Below are 17,522 nucleotides of genomic sequence, written 5' to 3'. Positions count from 1 at the left end.
CTTCCTTTCTTTCTTTCTTTCTATTAAACGCACGCCCACATTTGCTTTCTGAATCCAGTGACCAATGATTCATTCAATCCACATCAGCCCCCTTTGATATCCATCCGCACATTACATCAACAAACCATTTTAATGCAAACTCTATGATGTGTAATCTAAGAGCTACTCAGCTTAGTCCAGGACCCACAGAAGTTGATCCAAGTGCCAGTATGTCTAATCTTAGCTCCAGTGAATTAAACCCCAACGCATCCTTACCAGTTAGGTTTTAAACAAGGACTTGCATCTTAGGCGACAGATTGTAAACACCGAATCAGTGCGGCCTCTTCAAGTAACAAGCGCTGATTTTGCGAAACTTTAGTGCGTGTACTAAAGCTGATAAAAAGTATTACCTGGGAATAACTTTGCTTCGGCTTGCAGTCGAATCAGAATATATCGAACCCGGATATTTCTAATTACTGGATATATCGAACACAGAGATTATCCCCTTGAAAATCCTCCCGCCGTGTCCGTGCCAGTAGCGCTTCTCCTAACAGCACTCGCTTTTTGCGCATAAGACGGGTCAGCTGCGCGGCATTGGACACCTGCTGGCAGCGATAGCTCTGTGGATCCACATGAGGAGGTGGACATCGGGTGTGCTTGGGCTTGGACTTCGGTCTCTTGTGCTCAATCTTCATGCATTGTCGCTGTCATGCTGCGATGGCAACCCAACTAACTAAAGCCTAACCGCGGCCCTTGCCTGCCGTGAGCACTTCGCTCGGTTCGTTGGGTAAGGCGTCGCGGAAACCAATTGTAGATTAATTTTAATGAGCGATTACTCTAACTGTAGTGTGCTGGCAACATGATTAGGCATCTTATGATAGCCAGCGGCTAGTTCCAAAGCACCATCACCTCTACGGCGCGGCATGTGGCTGCGAGTAGCGCATTACTAGCGCGGATGCAATGTATTCCTGTTTCTGGACTACAGATAAGCTTGTCTATTGCTATTTTTAACGATCGAATTGTCGTTATATCTTTCTATTTCGCGATCCCCTTCTAATTCAATATATGCGGGTTCGCCTGTATCCACCATTAATGGTGCATTGATTACTTATGAGGGCCTCAATTAGACTGAGCGCCGCTAAAATAAAACATATCGGAGTGTCAGTTAGACTGAGCAGGAAGACCCGTAGTCCCGGCTCGAAGTCCCGCGTTAGGAATAACAAAGAAAAATATTAGGATGTAACGGAAGCATTTCTTTGGGACAGTGGATTTTTTTTCAGAGAGCAACTGTGCCCTCTGCGAGATTTCTGAGATCATGGCAGGCATGAAAGCATGAATATTGCAGATGGCGCAGGGCAATACAGCTTTCAATTGGAGCACATCATTGAACTTAACGCCGCGAACACATGGTGCGATCTTGCATATTGCAGCCAAAGAAAACTTACCGAGAAACCTTATTTGAAACACGCTCGAGTGAACGTGACTGCTTTCCTGATGCAGGTGCCCGAAGCCGAGAGCGCTCGCTTCGGTTCATTAGAAGCCTACGCACGTTCTTTAATAGACGTGCGTTTTCCTATATCAAGGCATTTGCTTGCATCGCACGCACGCACGCACGCACGCACCAAACGTAAGAGACATCCTGCAATGCACAATACGAAAAGTCTTTACCCAGAAGCAGGCCGGCGAGAAGAGGAAAAAGAAAGGCGTATGCCATCAAATACATTAGCGTGCACACGGTTCCTTCTCAGGGCATTCTCCGCTTCCTCGCCAGAGCGCGGTCCATAAACTTCTACCACACCTGACTATTTTACCACCTGTATGTTTCTCCACTGCCCTCCAGTTTATGAAATCTATTCATGCTGGTATAATAAACAGCGTGACTTGCACTGGGGATGTAAAGTGATTGCGAATAAATCATTCCATAGGGGCGGCTGAGATCGCGAGCTCACCTGGCGCACAGCTACCTCTCCCTCTCTCTATAGTGCAATGCGCATGACCCCATGCAGCGAATCTTGATTCCCGCCATTATCGACAGCATTGCATCACGCTAAGCAACCTGGCGTCGCTTTTCAACGTGCTTAGCTACCATCCAACGAATAAAAAAAAACACCACGTGACCCTGAGAGCACGGCCTTTCAGGCAATTCTGCCCACTAACACCCGCTCGGCGTTTTCCTCTCGAGGCACGCCCACGAAAACCGAAGAAAGAAGACGAGAAAGAAACTTAGCTGGCTCACGGTGGGCTACGTCTTTATCGGTGGGACTTGCGCGCATCACTCTTTCCTGCCGAAGTGGACGAGGCGGGAGGCCACGCTCAGTAGCGCGTCGTTTGTGCCTTCGAGGTGTATACTTATGTCCAGGAAGGTACCGGCGGCAAGCGCTGTGCAGCTTCCTCCGTTCCACAAGGCGTTTGCGCGACGTTCGTAGCCAGACAAGTTCCGCGGCTGCGCCAACTGTGCCGCCAAGCCGACGCCAATGTGATGCGAACCATGAGCAAGAAGGAGCATGGCCTTTTCGCTGAAGAAGCTGCTGCTGGTCTGGATGCTGCTCGCGAGCGGCGTGCTGATGCTGAGCACGCCCCTGGTGCTTCGCTTCTCGGTGTACTCGGAGCGGACGCTGGCCATGGGCTACCAGGACGTGATACCGCTGCGCGAGCGCGTCTCCACCTTTTGGTGCGAGAACCTTACCACCACGTCGACGCACACGTTCAACGCCTACCTCTACGACGGCGCCGAGCCGAATGTCACCGAATACGCCACGCAGGTGAGTCGAAGCGGGTGCCCGGTGTCCCGGCGAAACGGCGTAAATGCGCCTTGATGCGCGGCCATTGACAGAATATACGGTTCTGACAAGCACAAAGTGGTAATGAGCCGTTCGAAATGAGAATGGTGAACGAAATCAATACCGCTTCGTTGTCACAAAACTGTCAGTGATGGAATGTTCTCTATAATGTTGAGTCAGCCTTTGTACTATGGCGTCAAATGAAACGCGAAGCGCGTGGCCAAAGGACCAGTTTACGCCGTCTGTTTGTCGCCATCAGAGACAGGCAAGCTGTTCCGGTTTGCGATAGATTTGCATCTGCTGCCTATGTCGTTCACTTTCTCGCTTTGCCATTGCAGCGCCGCATTCATACTTTCCACTGGTCGCAATCTGCGCAGAGCAGCATAGCTGGCGGCAGCGGCCCCCGTGAATGAAGCGAGCGTCCTTAGCTCGCTGGCCTGCCGCGCATTGATTTCACTTCTATCGTCGTCCTGCTATCAACGTCCGGTTGCGATGCGAAGAGTGAAAAGTCCGATCGGGCCACGGTCGGTGTCCAACGTGGCTGTTGCTGAATCACTTGTTTCTGGCAGTGAGCAGAACGCTACGGCCGTGCCGCCGTATCGCCACCCGAAATGTGTCTGGTGGCTCAGTATTTATGGCGCTCGGCTGCTGACTTGAAAGACGCGGGTTCGATCCCGACCGCGGCGGTCGCATTTCGATGGAGGCGAAATGCTAGACGCCCGTGTATTCTGCTATGTCAGTGCGCGTTAAAGAACCCCAGGTGGTCAAAATTCCTGGAGCCCTCTACTACGGCGCCCCTCATAGCCTGACTTGCTTTGGGATGTTAAACACCATAAAAAAAACAAAAGAAAGCCACCAGAAATGTGGCGCTCCAGTATCAAATCGGGAAAATGAATGTAAAAAAAAACAGAAGCAAAACTATCGCAGCCAGGAAGATCGCGCCTGTACCTTTGACGACAGGCAGACGGCGTAAAATATATCTTTGGCCACGCGCTCCACTGTTCGCATTTCATTTGAAGCCGACAGTGCACCTTTCGGTGTAAGACCGACCCCCGCAGGCCAATGAAGTCTCGGAGGAAAACGCTTCGCTGTACACATTACTTTTTAATGAATGTGAACACACCCAGTCGGGGTTGTCGCATACAGGGCGCTCGAATAGCGCGCTGTCGTTCGAATATTGAAAGTAACGGATAATATCTTACAGCTGCTGGGCTTCACACGACACTGGAGAGAAGGCAGCACTTAGTTGGCCCTTCATAGTAGAAACGGACGACACAAATTAGGTTGGGCTCTAAAAAAGAAATACGAAAGGCTAGGAAAAAAGACCGATGGTTCTGAGCGGTTTTCTTCAGAGTGAACCCAATCGGCAGCTGGTGCTTGTTCCTCTTTGATTCTCGTGGTCATTTATTGAGCTTGTTCAGCGTTTCAGGGGTATATAGCTATGCAAGTGCAGCCACGTGGACGTAACGTTAATGCAGACATAGTGATTCGCTGCTGAAGTATGCTATGTGTTTGCTGACAGTCTGTCAGACTGCTTTGGACGGGTGCTACCGGGTGCGTGACCTGTTCAACCCACGTTCCGGCCGGGTTGCCTCGACCAGCGCGGCGTCCTATGTATAGTGACTGGGCGCTCGCTTCCCTTTTCTCATATCTCACAGTCCCTTGCTTGCTTTCTCAGTTTTGCCGCTGGCGCAACTTTCAACACGGACGCTCGCTCTTATGGCACCTCTGCGCGAAAATTGAGCCCCAGCAAGCGAGCGGTTAAGCCGAGACACTGATTTTTTTTTCTCTAACCGACCTAACGCTCGGTATAGTTGTCGCGAACAACCATATTTATATCTTCCCTTCTATAGTCGGACGTGCAACTCAAGAACGCAGCGATGAATGCTCCTCAAATGAAGCCCCCCAGCCACTGGCGTGGACCGACTGACATAACGTCGCGGTTAATCCGGTTGATCCGTGGCTAATCCTCTTGCGCCTGCCCCCTCCGATGTCACGCTAGAAGGCACTCGGGGATTAACCACGACTTCATAACAATCGTTAGACGCCATTGCCTGGTGTGCTTCCCTTGAAGAGCATTTGTCGCCTCGTTCTTGAGTGACCGTCTACGCTAGGGACCGCGGCAGACTCACCTGCGGCAGACTCCATTGACGACCCAATGCTCTTCATTTCCACATCACACCCAGAACTGTGCGGTGATCTTGTATGTTAATACGAGGCCAGAAATTCCAGGCCATCTGCGGCAGGATGGTGAACAGCTCAGCCATGCTCAAAGGTCGCAAGTCGCCGCCGATAGCTGATGCCTGAGCTAATATAGGTGACGCATCCGCCCGCTGACTCCATGGATCGGCTCTGCTGACTTCCGGAAGCTTTACGCTACGAATAATGCACACTTGTTACTAGAGCTTTGCAAAGCCTGTATTTCTGGAGGACTATGCGTTGACGGCGGCCAACGCACTACTTCATTGAAAGTGTGCCCTTAATCCTCTCCTGCTGTGCTGCTGATCACGCTTGTGCGCTGTTCGCCCTGTGTGTGTGCAGAGTCGGCGCGTGCATGTGCGGGTGGCATCGTACTACTACATGGGCATGTACTTGATGCGGGACTCCCGCCTCTCCGTGACCTGCTGCCCGGCCAGCCGAGGAACCAAGCTGTTCCTGGTCGCGGGCCTCGAGAAGCTCAAGCGATGCCTGCACACCATCACGGGAAGGTACACGCTGCGCGCGCTATTTATGCCGCCGAGCATTGCAACAAATTTATGGGCAATGAATTGAACTGATGCGGAGGAAATGCGATAGCTATGACATTTGCTTTTTTTGACTCCGCTTATATGTGTAGTAACGAGACACATTAAAGGCGCTTTAAAACCACTTAGCCATTCTTAATCATATTTAATTTGGCTGGAACTTTCTTAGTCATTTTTCTTTTAGCCTATAGTCATTCTTAAAACTTCTCCCCTACAAGTGGACAGCGAGGTTTCCGTCTCTCCAGTGGAGAGGAAAATCTCCCTAAATAGCACTTGCCACGCTTGACAGGTGGAAACTCCACACAGACGCCGACAGCCTTCTCCTTCATGGCACTCCTAATGCTGTCAGATCAAAATCGGGAGCAGGTAGGAGAGCCGACTCACCTAGAAAGGGAGGGGCAGTCCTCACGTACCCGGCGTAGCAAGGATTATTACTCAGTCGTGAGAAAGAGGCGAAAGTTGCAAGTTCAGCACTCAAGAAGTACCGGCCTTCATCACCCAGCAAGTCTGTGACGTTCTGGGTTAAAGAAGCGAGATGCTAGAGGTTTTTTCTCAATGGCACAAGCCGGATCTCCTAGCAGGGTGGGTACAAGATTTGGTGCAGATGTTGTGAGGTGGTCTCATGTAAAGTGACTTATGGCTCATGAGGATTGTTCTGCAGGTTGTCCCTACTAGAAAGGGCGGCTGGCCAGACCCTGAATTAAGTGCGCGTACTCCGGGGTCACAGTCGTGTGAGTCTGTATTGAAAGAGGGGGTCGGTTAACCTTTTGCAGATCTTCAAGGATTGCCGACTAGTTCGGCCGCGCATTGACCCCTCTGCCTATAAGCACCGGAGCTCTTCTCGTACACTTCTATGCCAGTTTCTTAAGTTCTCGGTTCCTCGCTCGGCCTAGTAGCGGCGGGAAAACGCCCGGCATCGAACGGATTCGAGCTGTTTGTGCGGACGAGTGTTCGCGAGTTCCATGCCTTCCACCCTGCATGCGCAGGAACGACACCTCGTACAACAGTTCCTTCCCCGTGCCACCGCTGCGTGGTCCCGTCCTGGAGTCTCAAATCCAGCGCAACAGCACCGGTTGGTCCGTGCCCTGTGCCTCCGAGGCGTCCGTCGAGTTGCTGCCGGATGCTTGCGGTGGCAGCGGCGCTCGTAAGCCACGGCCTGTGCTGTGGCACGAGGTATGCGGGCATCTCCATTCCGTGAATGCGTCAGCTTCTGTCGACATCGACCGGAGAAGAAACGCGTGACGTCAGAAGACGCGCTTGTCCTGAGCCGAACGTATTATGAACGGCTGGATATAGTAGAGAACTTCTTTTCCCTGAGGTAGCAAACGACCCGACGGAGAACTGCCAACGTTGCGTTGGACCGCGATGAAAACGGTGTTCAGCTGTGACGTCGTTTACGGCTAAGTTAAACGGCTTAAAAGATGGAAAAAGAGCACTATAATGTTCAGCGAGGCATTAAATGTCTTCCCCCTTTAACAAAGCTTATATTTATCGAAAGTTTGTTCAGACGCATTTGTTAGTTCGCGGGGTGCTCAAAACCATGCATGTTCAGTGCACAGGTGAACACAGTTAGCCCCAACTCGGTCTCTCGTCACGCGTATTTCAACTAAGCATTGCTCAACAGTCGGCTAACTGCTGTTCATCTTCGTGTTAGGTTAATACTCACTATTCAAGGCTTCAGCGGCAAAACCTCTTTCCAGATACGAGAATTTGCTAGAATAACATCCGGAATCGTTAGCCCCCCAAGTAACAAACACTTTAAACTAAATACACTCTAAACAGGAAGGCAAGCGTAGCAGGGGGCGGCAGAAAGTTAGGTGGGCGAATGAGATCAAGAAGTTTCCGGGCACAGGTTGGGAGCACGTGGCAAAGGATAGGGTTAATTGGAGAGACATGGGAGATGCCTTTGCCCTGCAGTTGGTGTAGTCAAGCTGATGATGATGATGAAATAAAAGTAAAAAAAAGATTAAGCTTACCTCTAGCTCACTCTCATTTTACTCCCACATAGGTGTATTCGTGTTAAGAGTGTACAAGACTCTTAATTGCCTCTTGTTCCCAATGCCTGGATTACATGGTGGGCTACAGGTAGGGCAGCTCCCATTCTAACAGATTCAGCATGGTTCAGTGCGCACAAGCGCACTGTGCTGATCGATGCCGAAGCGCTCAAGCGCGTGTTCAGTTCTTGACATTCGACAGTGATCCGATTCAGCCCTTATAAAAATCATCTATAGAATGTCTATACGCTTGTTGTAGACTATCACCTTCTTATAGATATTCTCTTTTGTCTATTCATAGACTGTAGTAAGGACAAACATCTACTAAATGTATGGCCATATATCTATATATTGTCTATAGGACTATAAGATTTGTCTGCAGAAAATCTGTAGACTTCATAGACATAAGTCCACGAACAGCCTATAGACTGTGTGAAGACATTTTTGCAAGGGCTAGCAGCGCAGCTATATAGGCCGTGCAGGGAATCTGCGGCGCAGAGGCGAGCGTCGTGCCCCTTGGCTCGCAGGCGCAGTCGCACGGCTACCACTACCTGCTGTTCCTGAACGACCCGGCCACCGAGGCGTACAACGACGTTCAGCTGTCGGTGCACGCGTGGCGGCGCGTGTTCGACCGCAACCAGAGCGTGGACGCGTGCCACGAGGCGCTCAACTGCAGCCTGCCGCTGGCCTTCCGCTCGGCGCACTTCGTGGTGGCCGAGCGCAGTCGCAGCATGCCGCCGCGCGTCGAGCCCGTCTTCCTGCGCGCACTCTGCGAGCCGCGCCGCAAGGTCTACTTCTTCTTCTACCTGGCCTTCGCCGTGCTCTTCGTGATCGTCGCCTTCCAGTGACGCGCCTAAAGGACGGGTACCCTAACGGAGTCCAGCTGGTCTCCTGGAATTTCGGTGACTTGTGCGTGCACGAGCGGCAGTTTTAAACTGCAACGTCGTTTCGCGCAGTGTTATCTCGATACCTCGTAATTGAGTAATCGGAGTGACACATCGAGCTGCAAAGTGTGAGGGTAGTTGTTATTGCGGTGATGCCTTGGCAGGAACACACTTTCGCGCTTCGTTGCCGCGTGATGAGAAACCACAGTGCTTAGAGCGAAGCTGTTGGTCGGCGACGGCGTAACGGCGAAGCGAGACCAGGATGAGGACGCTGCGTGTTTGCAGGGCTGCGAAGTTCTTCAAGGCTGGCATGAAAATCCTTCGGCACTGTTCAGATAGCGGGAGAATGTTGAGGTCACTATCTGAAGGAGCTCGGTGTGTGTGTGTGTGACTTAATTAGCGAAATCAGCGCTGGTACGTTAATTACTGTTGTCTATGAGCGCATTAGACGTTTGTCGTGGTGTACGGCCTACACCGCAGCATAGCTGCCAAAGCTTGCGAAGATTCAGGCCACTAATGTCTCTGCGATCTTCACCACAAAGTTTACTATTGTTTGTGTACTGTTTTGTTCGGACGTATTTTTAATTTGCGAAGTAACTTTTAGCGGGCTAACTGACATTTTTATCAGTCAATTTCTTTTTGTTGGTGTGCTGTGTGTTACGGCTTTCAGAAGCGACAGTGCGCCATTTTATACACTGTCTGGCATTTTTATTAAACAGTTTACTGCACCAACCATACCATTCCTTTAGCCTTTATTAATCAGTAATCACAGACGGAATCCGTATGCTTCAGTCTCGAGTCCACTGTGACCCTTCATACTGGTTCCGTGGCTATTGCTAAGCAGACTTTGTGCGCGTCTTTCAGCCAAGACGTAGGTTTGGCTCATTAGAATTCGCTATATCTCGTGTAAATAAGGCATAAAGATTTACCCAGTGGCCTATACGTCGTCTGCCGTGCGAAATCTGCCTCACGGTGCATCCTGTGCATTTTTTTTTCTTTTCAGGAGGACACAGGGGCGCAACAAAAACACACGGACATAGAAGTAGACAGGGACGAGCGCTTTGTCCGTGTGTTTTTGTTGCGCCCCTGTGTCCTCCTGAAAAGATATGAACCAACACGCCCAAATACAAGTACTTCTGAATCCTGTGCATGTTTCAAAATAACATGTACGGGACATGGTTTAACCTTTCGCATGTTTTACAGTTGTTAGTTGTTAGAGCCATTGCTCGGTTAACGAAACCGAAGCTCAAACAGCATGAAGGAAAAAAATCAACTATAAATTATTTAGCGGTCGTAAGTGAATGCCACGTGGGGAACAGCCGAGTATTAAGATGTCTCACGCATGATTTGAAAGAAGAAAACATGCAACCAAGATGAGGTGTCTGTCGTCCTTTAACCAGCACGTCATGCCGTCAGCTATAAGGCAACACATGATCAAGATAAGCAGATTGCTGTCGGACGCCTTTATTCGCAATGAATACCGCTTGTAATATTCCCATCAATGTTTCTAATGTCAGGTAAAATGTCACATGACGAATTAGACGGCGGAAAAAACAGAATGGCAGTCAGCGTGGTCTACACTCTTGTTCCCGGAACCCAAAGGGCAAGATCTTCTTCAGTACCCTCCACAAACTCGTTGAGCTCCTAAAAAATGGTTAAACTAGAAAATACGGCAACATTCCGGGAGAACCACAATGTACGTACCTTCATTTCCGCCCCTTCTTTCTCTTCTCTCTTGGATAGGCTGTTTTCGACTCTTCTTTCTTTTCTTCTTCGTTTCCTTCCGCATACTACTGCTTCTTATACCCCTGTCACGCGGGCACTTGTAAGGCCTTGGGAATTAAGGTCCTTTGCCCCAAAGGCGCGTGACGCGCATCTACACGGCAGCGCCAGCTAGCGAGCTCAAAGAATTAAACATTGACGCAATTTTTAGTCTTGAAAACGTAAAAGAATATCTAATTTATCTTATTTAATGGTTAATTTTGCGTTACAGTGCACTTAACCGTAGAGGAGGCTATGACTTAAGGCATCTGCACTGCTAAGAAAGGACTTGAACAGCAGCCGCATCGACACACACGTGCTCTTCTCTTTTGGCTTGGCTTGGCTTGCCAAGCCAAGTCGACTTTTCTCCCGAGGCTTGGTTCGCGGATTTTTACAACTGGCTTCAGTTACACCATAGCTGCACGATCACTCGAGGTACGAGGTCATACAAACGGCTTTCGCCGTGAACAGCACGAGCGTTCTCTGACGCTTCTGTGCTTGCCTTCGTGCCGCACTGCAATTTCTCCACTTTAATTCAGTCCTTTTTGGCGAACGGGCATTCTGTCTCAGCGTAACTATTTCCTCTGCGACAAATCATAGTGCTTATTTAACCAGAATCTAGCCAGCAAGTTCTCTACATTGCTTGGTGCCTGAAGGCCATTTTTCGGAAACTTCCGAGGGTGTTCACGCTGCAGGGCTTTTCGTACACAGCCCCAGGGAGCTTACCGATATTATAAACTGTGGTGAACTCTGGGGCTCACAGCATGAACTGTGTTGTCCATATTTGTCAGAAACTGCCACAGTGCGCGAGGAAACTGGAACACGGGCGCTGATGATGGTGATGTCCCCAGGCTTAATGGCACATACCCACGGCGAGGATTGGCCAGTTTGCATTGCGGATGCAGACGCACTCATGGACAAGGAGTGGAGTATCTGGATAATTTTGCCTTAGACTAGAATCTGCGCAAAATAAGAAAAAAAGGGAAAAAAAAGTGAGTGGTCACAAAGCTGCTTCGTCGTCGACAGCCTTTCGATGAAGTTATCTCCTGGCTCCCTTCTTTCCGAAAGCATGGCACCGACTGGAATCGGTGGCCTGCCTCCGACGCCGACACTAACGCTTTCATAACAGCAATCCTATTGATGTAAAGCTGCAATACATAGCAACTCTTATTTTATTTTACACGAACCACGACTATTTACATAAAGCTTTGTCCCGGCCAGCTGTCGCACACGGCGGCACGGGTCTTGAAAAACTCTCGGCTCAAGCACAGGACCGCGGTGTTTCGCCGGGGTCATCAACTTAAAAGAAAAACGGTCGAGAGTGTTTTCTCTGTCGTCACATCCCTCCTTCAATCACCGTCGGAGAAAACTATCACTCCAGTCGACGCTCACAGCCGCGAATGGCCCGAGGACCGCTGAGTCGCCTGGCTCCGGGGCACAAGGGCTCCTGGCTGCAGCAGCGACGGGGCGAAAGGCGTGGGGGGCCTAGTGGACACCTTGAGGAGTCGCCGGGGGACCTCGGCGGCTATCTGCGACGGCGTCTCCGTGCACTCGGGTGCAGGCCCTGGGTCGCTTCTTCGAAATCTGCGGTTTAGGAGAGGAACCCTTGAGGCAGAAACTACAATGTTCTTTTTACTTAGCTGTAGTGAAGGCTACTCTGAACCCAAACTGATTAGTGCCGCCGCGGTGGCTGAGTGGTTACGGTGCTCGGCTGCTGATCCGAAAGACGCAGGTTCTATCCCGGCCGCGGCGGTTGAATTTCGATGGGCGCGAAATTCTAGAGGCTCGTGTACTGTGCGATCTCAGTGCACGTTAAATAACCGTGGTCGAAATTTCCGGAGCCCTTCACTACGGCATTACTCATAGCCTGAGTCGCTTTGGGACGTTAAACCCCCATAAACTAAACCAAACCGATTAAAACGGGATTAGTCACGCCATTCGGTCCTCAGTTAGTCCGTGGCAAGGCTACAGCCGTTCCTGGTGTCCCTTCGCAGTTCGTATATATAATGGAGTAACAGTTGCTTTTTGATGAACTATAATGGTTGCAGAAGCGCAGTTAGTCTTCAAAAGGAATAGCCGGTGCATCACTTTCTATTCATTCTTGCTTAGACAGCAGGTTACAAGAAAGAAAAAAAAAGATTGCTAGCCTAAGCTCTGTAAACAGGTGATAGTTAAATTCCAGAGAGAGCAGTCGTTTATGGTTTAGCTCAATAGCAGATCGCATCGTCTGTTCCGAAACTCGTTTGTCGATCTATGCCAAGTGGCACAGCCATCCCCATCTCCCTGTCCATTACCATTACAGCGTTTCAATAAACGTTCTCTCCTCCTATTGCCTCGCCCCCGCTCGCGCTTGCGACGCCCTCGTTGTTGCGCATTGTTTCGAGCGCGAGCTTTATCTGTCAGCACTGGACGGCCTGGCGAAGCCTAGTGTGGAAGCAGTTGAGCCTCAGTAAGACTTGTCACATGTTGCGCCTCCAAGCTGTGACCACATAGCTGTGCGCCGCGGACAGGGTTTGTGCCGGGAGACTCCCCATAAATCGCAAGGTGCACATCTCTCGCTGTAAAACAACATGGCGACGACAGCGGGGTGTTATGCAGGCCCTGCGGAATTGCCACCGGCTAATGCTTCCCCTGTGCCTAGCAATATAAAAAACAAAGATATGTTGGTCGCACTTTCCTCCACGAGGTCAGTCTCCTCCAAAGATTTCAAATAACTGAGCTACGTATACAGATTTCGTCAAAAGTAACCAGGCTGCATGGTTTTCTTCTCATTCGAATAGTAGAGCCCTTACGGCTTCTCTAAAGATCAAATGTTCTCGGAAAGTGAGAACAAGGGTTCTCCTTACCATACACTGACCTCGCACAGCACACGGGCGCCTTTGCGTTTTGCCTCCAGTGAAACGTGGCCGCCGCGGTCGGGTTCGGACCCGGGTTCACCGCGGCGGGTCAGTAGGGAAAAGTGCAGAGGTTTAGTACTTGAGGGTTAACATAATAGCTTCAATATACGACTAAGCAAACCATGTAGCCTGGTTACTTTTGGCAAAGACTGTACCTCTCGGCTCGTGAGCCAGCAGAGCCCAGAAGCCGGGAGAAGAACACGACATTGATGAGCACTCCCCCGCCGTCTCAGGTAATTCAAAATTGAAAATTGGTTTTTGGAGGAAATGGGAGGGCCTAAGAGAAGAAAGGAAGAAAGAGGTGCCGTAGTGGAGGGCGCCGGAATAATTTCGACCACCTGGGGACCTTTAACGTGCAAACACTCCAGCGTCCTAGACAAGAACTACGTATGCGTTGGCAGGAAGTACGTTAGCACGCTCGGCTGCGGAACGAGGGATGGTGGTTCGAATCCAATCGTGCGCAAATATTTTTTTCCTTATCGAGTTGAAGAGCGTGACGGGCGGGCGGTATGACGTCACTTCCGCTGTCGTGACTTCCGATGGGCGATGTAACGGACGGACAGGATCTCGACCAGGAGTATGAGCCATTAAAGTCTTTCGGCTTAATCTTACTATTTAATAGCCAAACGCTAAAGGCACTGCCCTTCGTCCCAACGTGATAAAATTCGCGCCGCATTCAGGGCTGAATCGGCCTGCGGCAGTGTCACCTACTGACCTGTGCGTGTAGTCTGGCCGGCCCCGGGACGAGCTCCAGTTCAGCGGAAAGGCCGTTGGCGGAGCGACGGCGGCCGGCACGTATCGGCGCCGCGGAGGCTTGGGCGGTGCTACCGCTGAACTTGCACTGACGCTGCTGCTGCCACCGGTGGTGTAGGCGGCAGGTCGCTCATGAAGCTCCGGTTTCGGGTCCAGGTCGTCAGAGAAGCGCACGTAGAAGCCAGACACGTCCACGTCCCGCTCATGTCTAGCCGTCACACCTTTGTAGGGAAAAAAATTGAAAATTGTTTTTTTGGGGAAATAAATGGCGCATTATCTGTCTGATATCGGCGGACACTTGGACCGCGCCGTAAAGCAAGATATAAAGGATGGAAAGAAAGAAGAGAGGAAGAAAGAGGTGCCGTAGTGGAGGGCTCCGGAATAATTTCGACCACCTGGGGATCTTTAACGTGCACTGGCACCGCAAAGCACACGGGCGCCTTTTGCATTTCTCCTGCATCGAAACGCGGCCGCCGCGGTCGGGTTAGAACCCGGCTACAGTAGTGTTGAAATCTGGGTCAGTTGGTACATGTTCAGGAGTAAAACCTGTCATAAAACGGGACACAGCGAAGAGACGAGGCACACACACGACGACTGGACTAGCAACTGTGCTTGTTAGAAGAAAACAGACTCCCAGGAAAAATGGCAAAGTTTGCGCAGCTCAGTTAACAGCAACCTACATCAAAAGATAAGCTGTAATCTAACGCCGTTGCGAAAGGAAGCTAAGTTCCTTCTGCATGAGGTAGATAGAAGGACTGCTGATACAACCATCTCCTTGAATACTAATGAAGAACGCTTCGAGGATTTCGCGCTCAACTTTCCAGTTTTTTGACTGGTTTTACTCCAGAACCCGGCTACTCCGCATCAGTAGCCGAGCGCGTTAACCACTGAGCTACCGCGGCGGGTCAGTAGGCAAAAGTGCAGAAGCCGTGCTGGCGGTGGTCGTGGTTTGGAGAGGCGCTTATTGGGCAGCCGTTCCAACTGTTTGCAAGCTTACAGCCTCTCATGATTGAAAATGGGGAAGAAGGAAATGGCGCCGTAATTGTATGACTTCTCGGCGGACACCCGAGTCACGCCGAGAGGGAAGGAATGAGAAAAGGGAATGAAAGAAGGAAGAGAGAAAGAGACCGTGGTAGAGGGTGCCAGACAATATCGGATACTAATCGCAGCTGTAAACGTTGTTTTTGTTGTTACCCTCGCACAATGGCACATGCCCACAGAGGGGGATTGGCCGAAAATTGGGGAGCACAGAGAGTTTTTCAGATAAATCTTTTCATGGACGAAAATAAAATGAATGCTGAGTAAACGTAAACGTGCTATTTTATTCCTTTCTTCGCGCCTCTTTCTCTTTTTCTCTATCTCGTTTTTCTTTCTTTTTTCTTCTGCGTTATGCGTACCCCACACCCTCTCCATCTAACTAGAATGATGTCGTACTAAGGCCTGTAATTACACAGCCACTCGCGCGCAAAGCGCTTAGCGCTTGAAATGTGCCCGTTAGTCATGTATGCTTCGCGATGTTTTTCAAAAAACAGCGCCTCGTACTTACATAAGCCCTTCTAGTCCTGCGAAATCATCTCTGCAGTAGTGTAGAAGTGTATCCTGGTAACTGCGCTTCGTGCAAGCGTTCTACTATCGCGGGAAAACTTCCCGTTTCGACGCTCATTGTATTGCTGGCACTGCAGGAAAGCCACGCAGTCACACTTTCTGTTCTCCTATGTCGTTAGCATGCAAATACCCATGTATCAGTGCTTCTAAGATGTATTTTAACACAAAATTTCTGAAAACAACGTCTCAATTAATGCGCCGGCGAAGCACTGGAGCAAACGACGTGGTTCCGCGCGCGCCGATCCTTAGACCATGCAGTTCGCGGCGCCGCCGCGGGTGCAAATCTTATCTCAAGCGAAATGAAATTGGGCCAACAGAAAATCCTTCAGACCGATTATGATCAGTCCGGTTATATACAGGCTAATGATGCAGGCAGTGAAATTAAAAATGCAGACATGGGTAGAAATTAAGATATTGGGTGAACTTCAAAACAGGTTCAGAAGTGGTAGACGCTTAGAAAAAAAAAAAACTGGTTGTGGTTGTTGCGGAAAGGACACCTGAACCGCGCCGTAAGAGAAGGGATAAAGGAGGGAGTGAAAGAAGAAAGGAAGAAAGAGGTGTATAGGTGGTAGCCTGTTAGTGGTTATCCAACGTATATAAATAGCTATGGCGGAAAGCAGGCTTCTGTATTTAGCCTTCCTGTATATAGGCGGTGCGTACGTTATATAACGTAGATTGGAAACTCCTCAGTCGAGCATATCAAAGATGAAGACATCGGTTATGAGATAAGTGCTTATAAGGGTTAAGAAGTGCAACAGTACACGAAGTATTAAGATAGGGTTATCCGTTATTACCGCTGCTGTTCATGACATTTAAAATGAGAAAATTGGAAAACTGAAAATTATTTTTTTTTGGGGGGGGGGGGTAGGAAATGGCGCAGTATCTGTCTCGCATATCGACTGACAACTGAACCGCGCCGTAAGGGAAGGGATAAAGGAGGGAAATGAAAGAGTAAAGGAAGAGGTGCCGTAGTGGAGGGCTCCGCAATAATTTCGACCACCTGGTGATCTTTAACGTGCACTGACATTGCACTGCACACAGGGGCCTTTGCGTTTCGCCTCCTTCGAAACGCGGCCGCTGCGGCCGGGTTCGAGCCCGGGAACTCCGGTTCAGTAGCCGAGCATCCTAACCGCTAAGCCACCGCGGCGGGTAGATTTATATGATAAATATGGAAAGAAAACTACAAGAAAGCAATCTAGATTATAATATGTCGTACATATTAGGCGGAATGGTCGTAGAGCAGCAGCTGCCGGGGTTAATGCATGCTGACGATATTATACTATTAGCTATGAAAGTTTACGGAATCTGTATAGTGCTTGAGGAAATGAAGAGATGGGCAAACGAAGGTCAGATATACATGGAAAAGCCCGAAAAGGCTTCGAGGGTGAAAGGCCGAAGAGATGCCGCAATGATGAAGCACAAAACATCATGGAGATACAACAGGTATGAAGTACCGAGAAGCATTTGGAAAGGAATAATGGGACCAGGGCTTGCTTTCGGGAATGCGGTTTTGTGCCTACGGGCAGAATTTCAGTCGGGGCTGCATATAAATCAGCTGTCGGCAGTTTAGCACTGGGCCCATGCTAAAATCACAAATGAGGCAGTACACGGGGGCATGGGTTGGGAATCGTTTGAAGCACGGAAAGCTCAGAGTAAAATACTGTATGAAGAATTCCTGAGGAAATCTGACGATAACTGGTAGGCAGCTAAGGTATTTAAATACTTGCACAGGAAGCACGTTGACTCACAGTGGCGGAAAAGGACTCGGAAACTAACCGGTAAGTATGGAGGGAACCAAAAACGCAGAGGATAAGAACTGGAATAATTCACTGAAAAAAAACTGCCTCTATACGAGTATATAGATCATAAAAGGCAGATCAAGAACGAATCGTCCTATGATAACTCAAAAGGCAGCGTCCTACTCTGAAGTTAGATCGGGGTGTCTTAGAACGCGAAGCTACAAAAAGAAATATAACCATGGTGACACATGTACAGTGTGTGGTAAATTTTATAAAATGTGGCAGTATCCATCCAGACAGTGCTTAAATTGAGGCGGTATCGGGTGGTCTCATACCAGCTATCAGTATTTGCAAGGGATCTGAGACCCCCCCCCCCCCCCCCCGTG

General features: G+C 49.8%; 2 protein-coding genes across 2 annotated transcripts in view; one reads left to right on the top strand and one right to left on the bottom strand.

The window, feature by feature from the left end:
* The first annotated feature begins 1,593 nt into the window (after positions 1 to 1,593).
* On the top strand, positions 1,594 to 9,102 carry LOC144126094 (uncharacterized). The gene is made up of 4 exons (XM_077660021.1): positions 1,594 to 2,741; positions 5,301 to 5,467; positions 6,490 to 6,676; positions 8,025 to 9,102. Exons 1-4 carry the CDS (start codon positions 2,484 to 2,486, stop codon positions 8,343 to 8,345), a joined length of 933 nt encoding a protein of 310 aa, XP_077516147.1. The 5' UTR covers positions 1,594 to 2,483; the 3' UTR covers positions 8,346 to 9,102.
* A 2,193-nt stretch (positions 9,103 to 11,295) lies between these two features.
* LOC144126092 (uncharacterized) overlaps positions 11,296 to 17,522 on the bottom strand; it is a 37,915-nt gene continuing 31,688 nt past the window's right edge. Inside the window, exons 2-3 of the mRNA XM_077660020.1 lie at positions 13,755 to 14,013; positions 11,296 to 11,726 (exon numbers count right to left, since the gene is read on the bottom strand). Coding sequence (XP_077516146.1) covers positions 11,531 to 11,726; positions 13,755 to 14,013 — 455 coding nt within the window. The 3' untranslated portion in view covers positions 11,296 to 11,530. The remainder of the gene's footprint in view (positions 11,727 to 13,754; positions 14,014 to 17,522) is intronic.

The sequence above is a fragment of the Amblyomma americanum genome, chromosome 3 (genome assembly GCF_052857255.1).
Source record: "Amblyomma americanum isolate KBUSLIRL-KWMA chromosome 3, ASM5285725v1, whole genome shotgun sequence".
Classification (NCBI taxonomy): Eukaryota; Metazoa; Arthropoda; class Arachnida; order Ixodida; family Ixodidae; genus Amblyomma; species Amblyomma americanum.
The sequence above is the reverse complement of the archived record's forward strand: the minus strand, read 5'-3'. Positions and strand labels throughout refer to the sequence as shown.

Bases quoted from the DNA above. Each gene is read 5' to 3' on its own strand.
- LOC144126094 (XM_077660021.1), top strand. From the start codon at position 2,484: ATGGCCTTTTCGCTGAAGAAGCTGCTGCTGGTCTGGATGCTGCTCGCG. The intron at 2,742-5,300 runs GTGAGTCGAAGC...GTGTGTGTGCAG, and splicing joins TCACCGAATACGCCACGCAG to AGTCGGCGCGTGCATGTGCG. The intron at 5,468-6,489 runs GTACACGCTGCG...CTGCATGCGCAG, and splicing joins CTGCACACCATCACGGGAAG to GAACGACACCTCGTACAACA.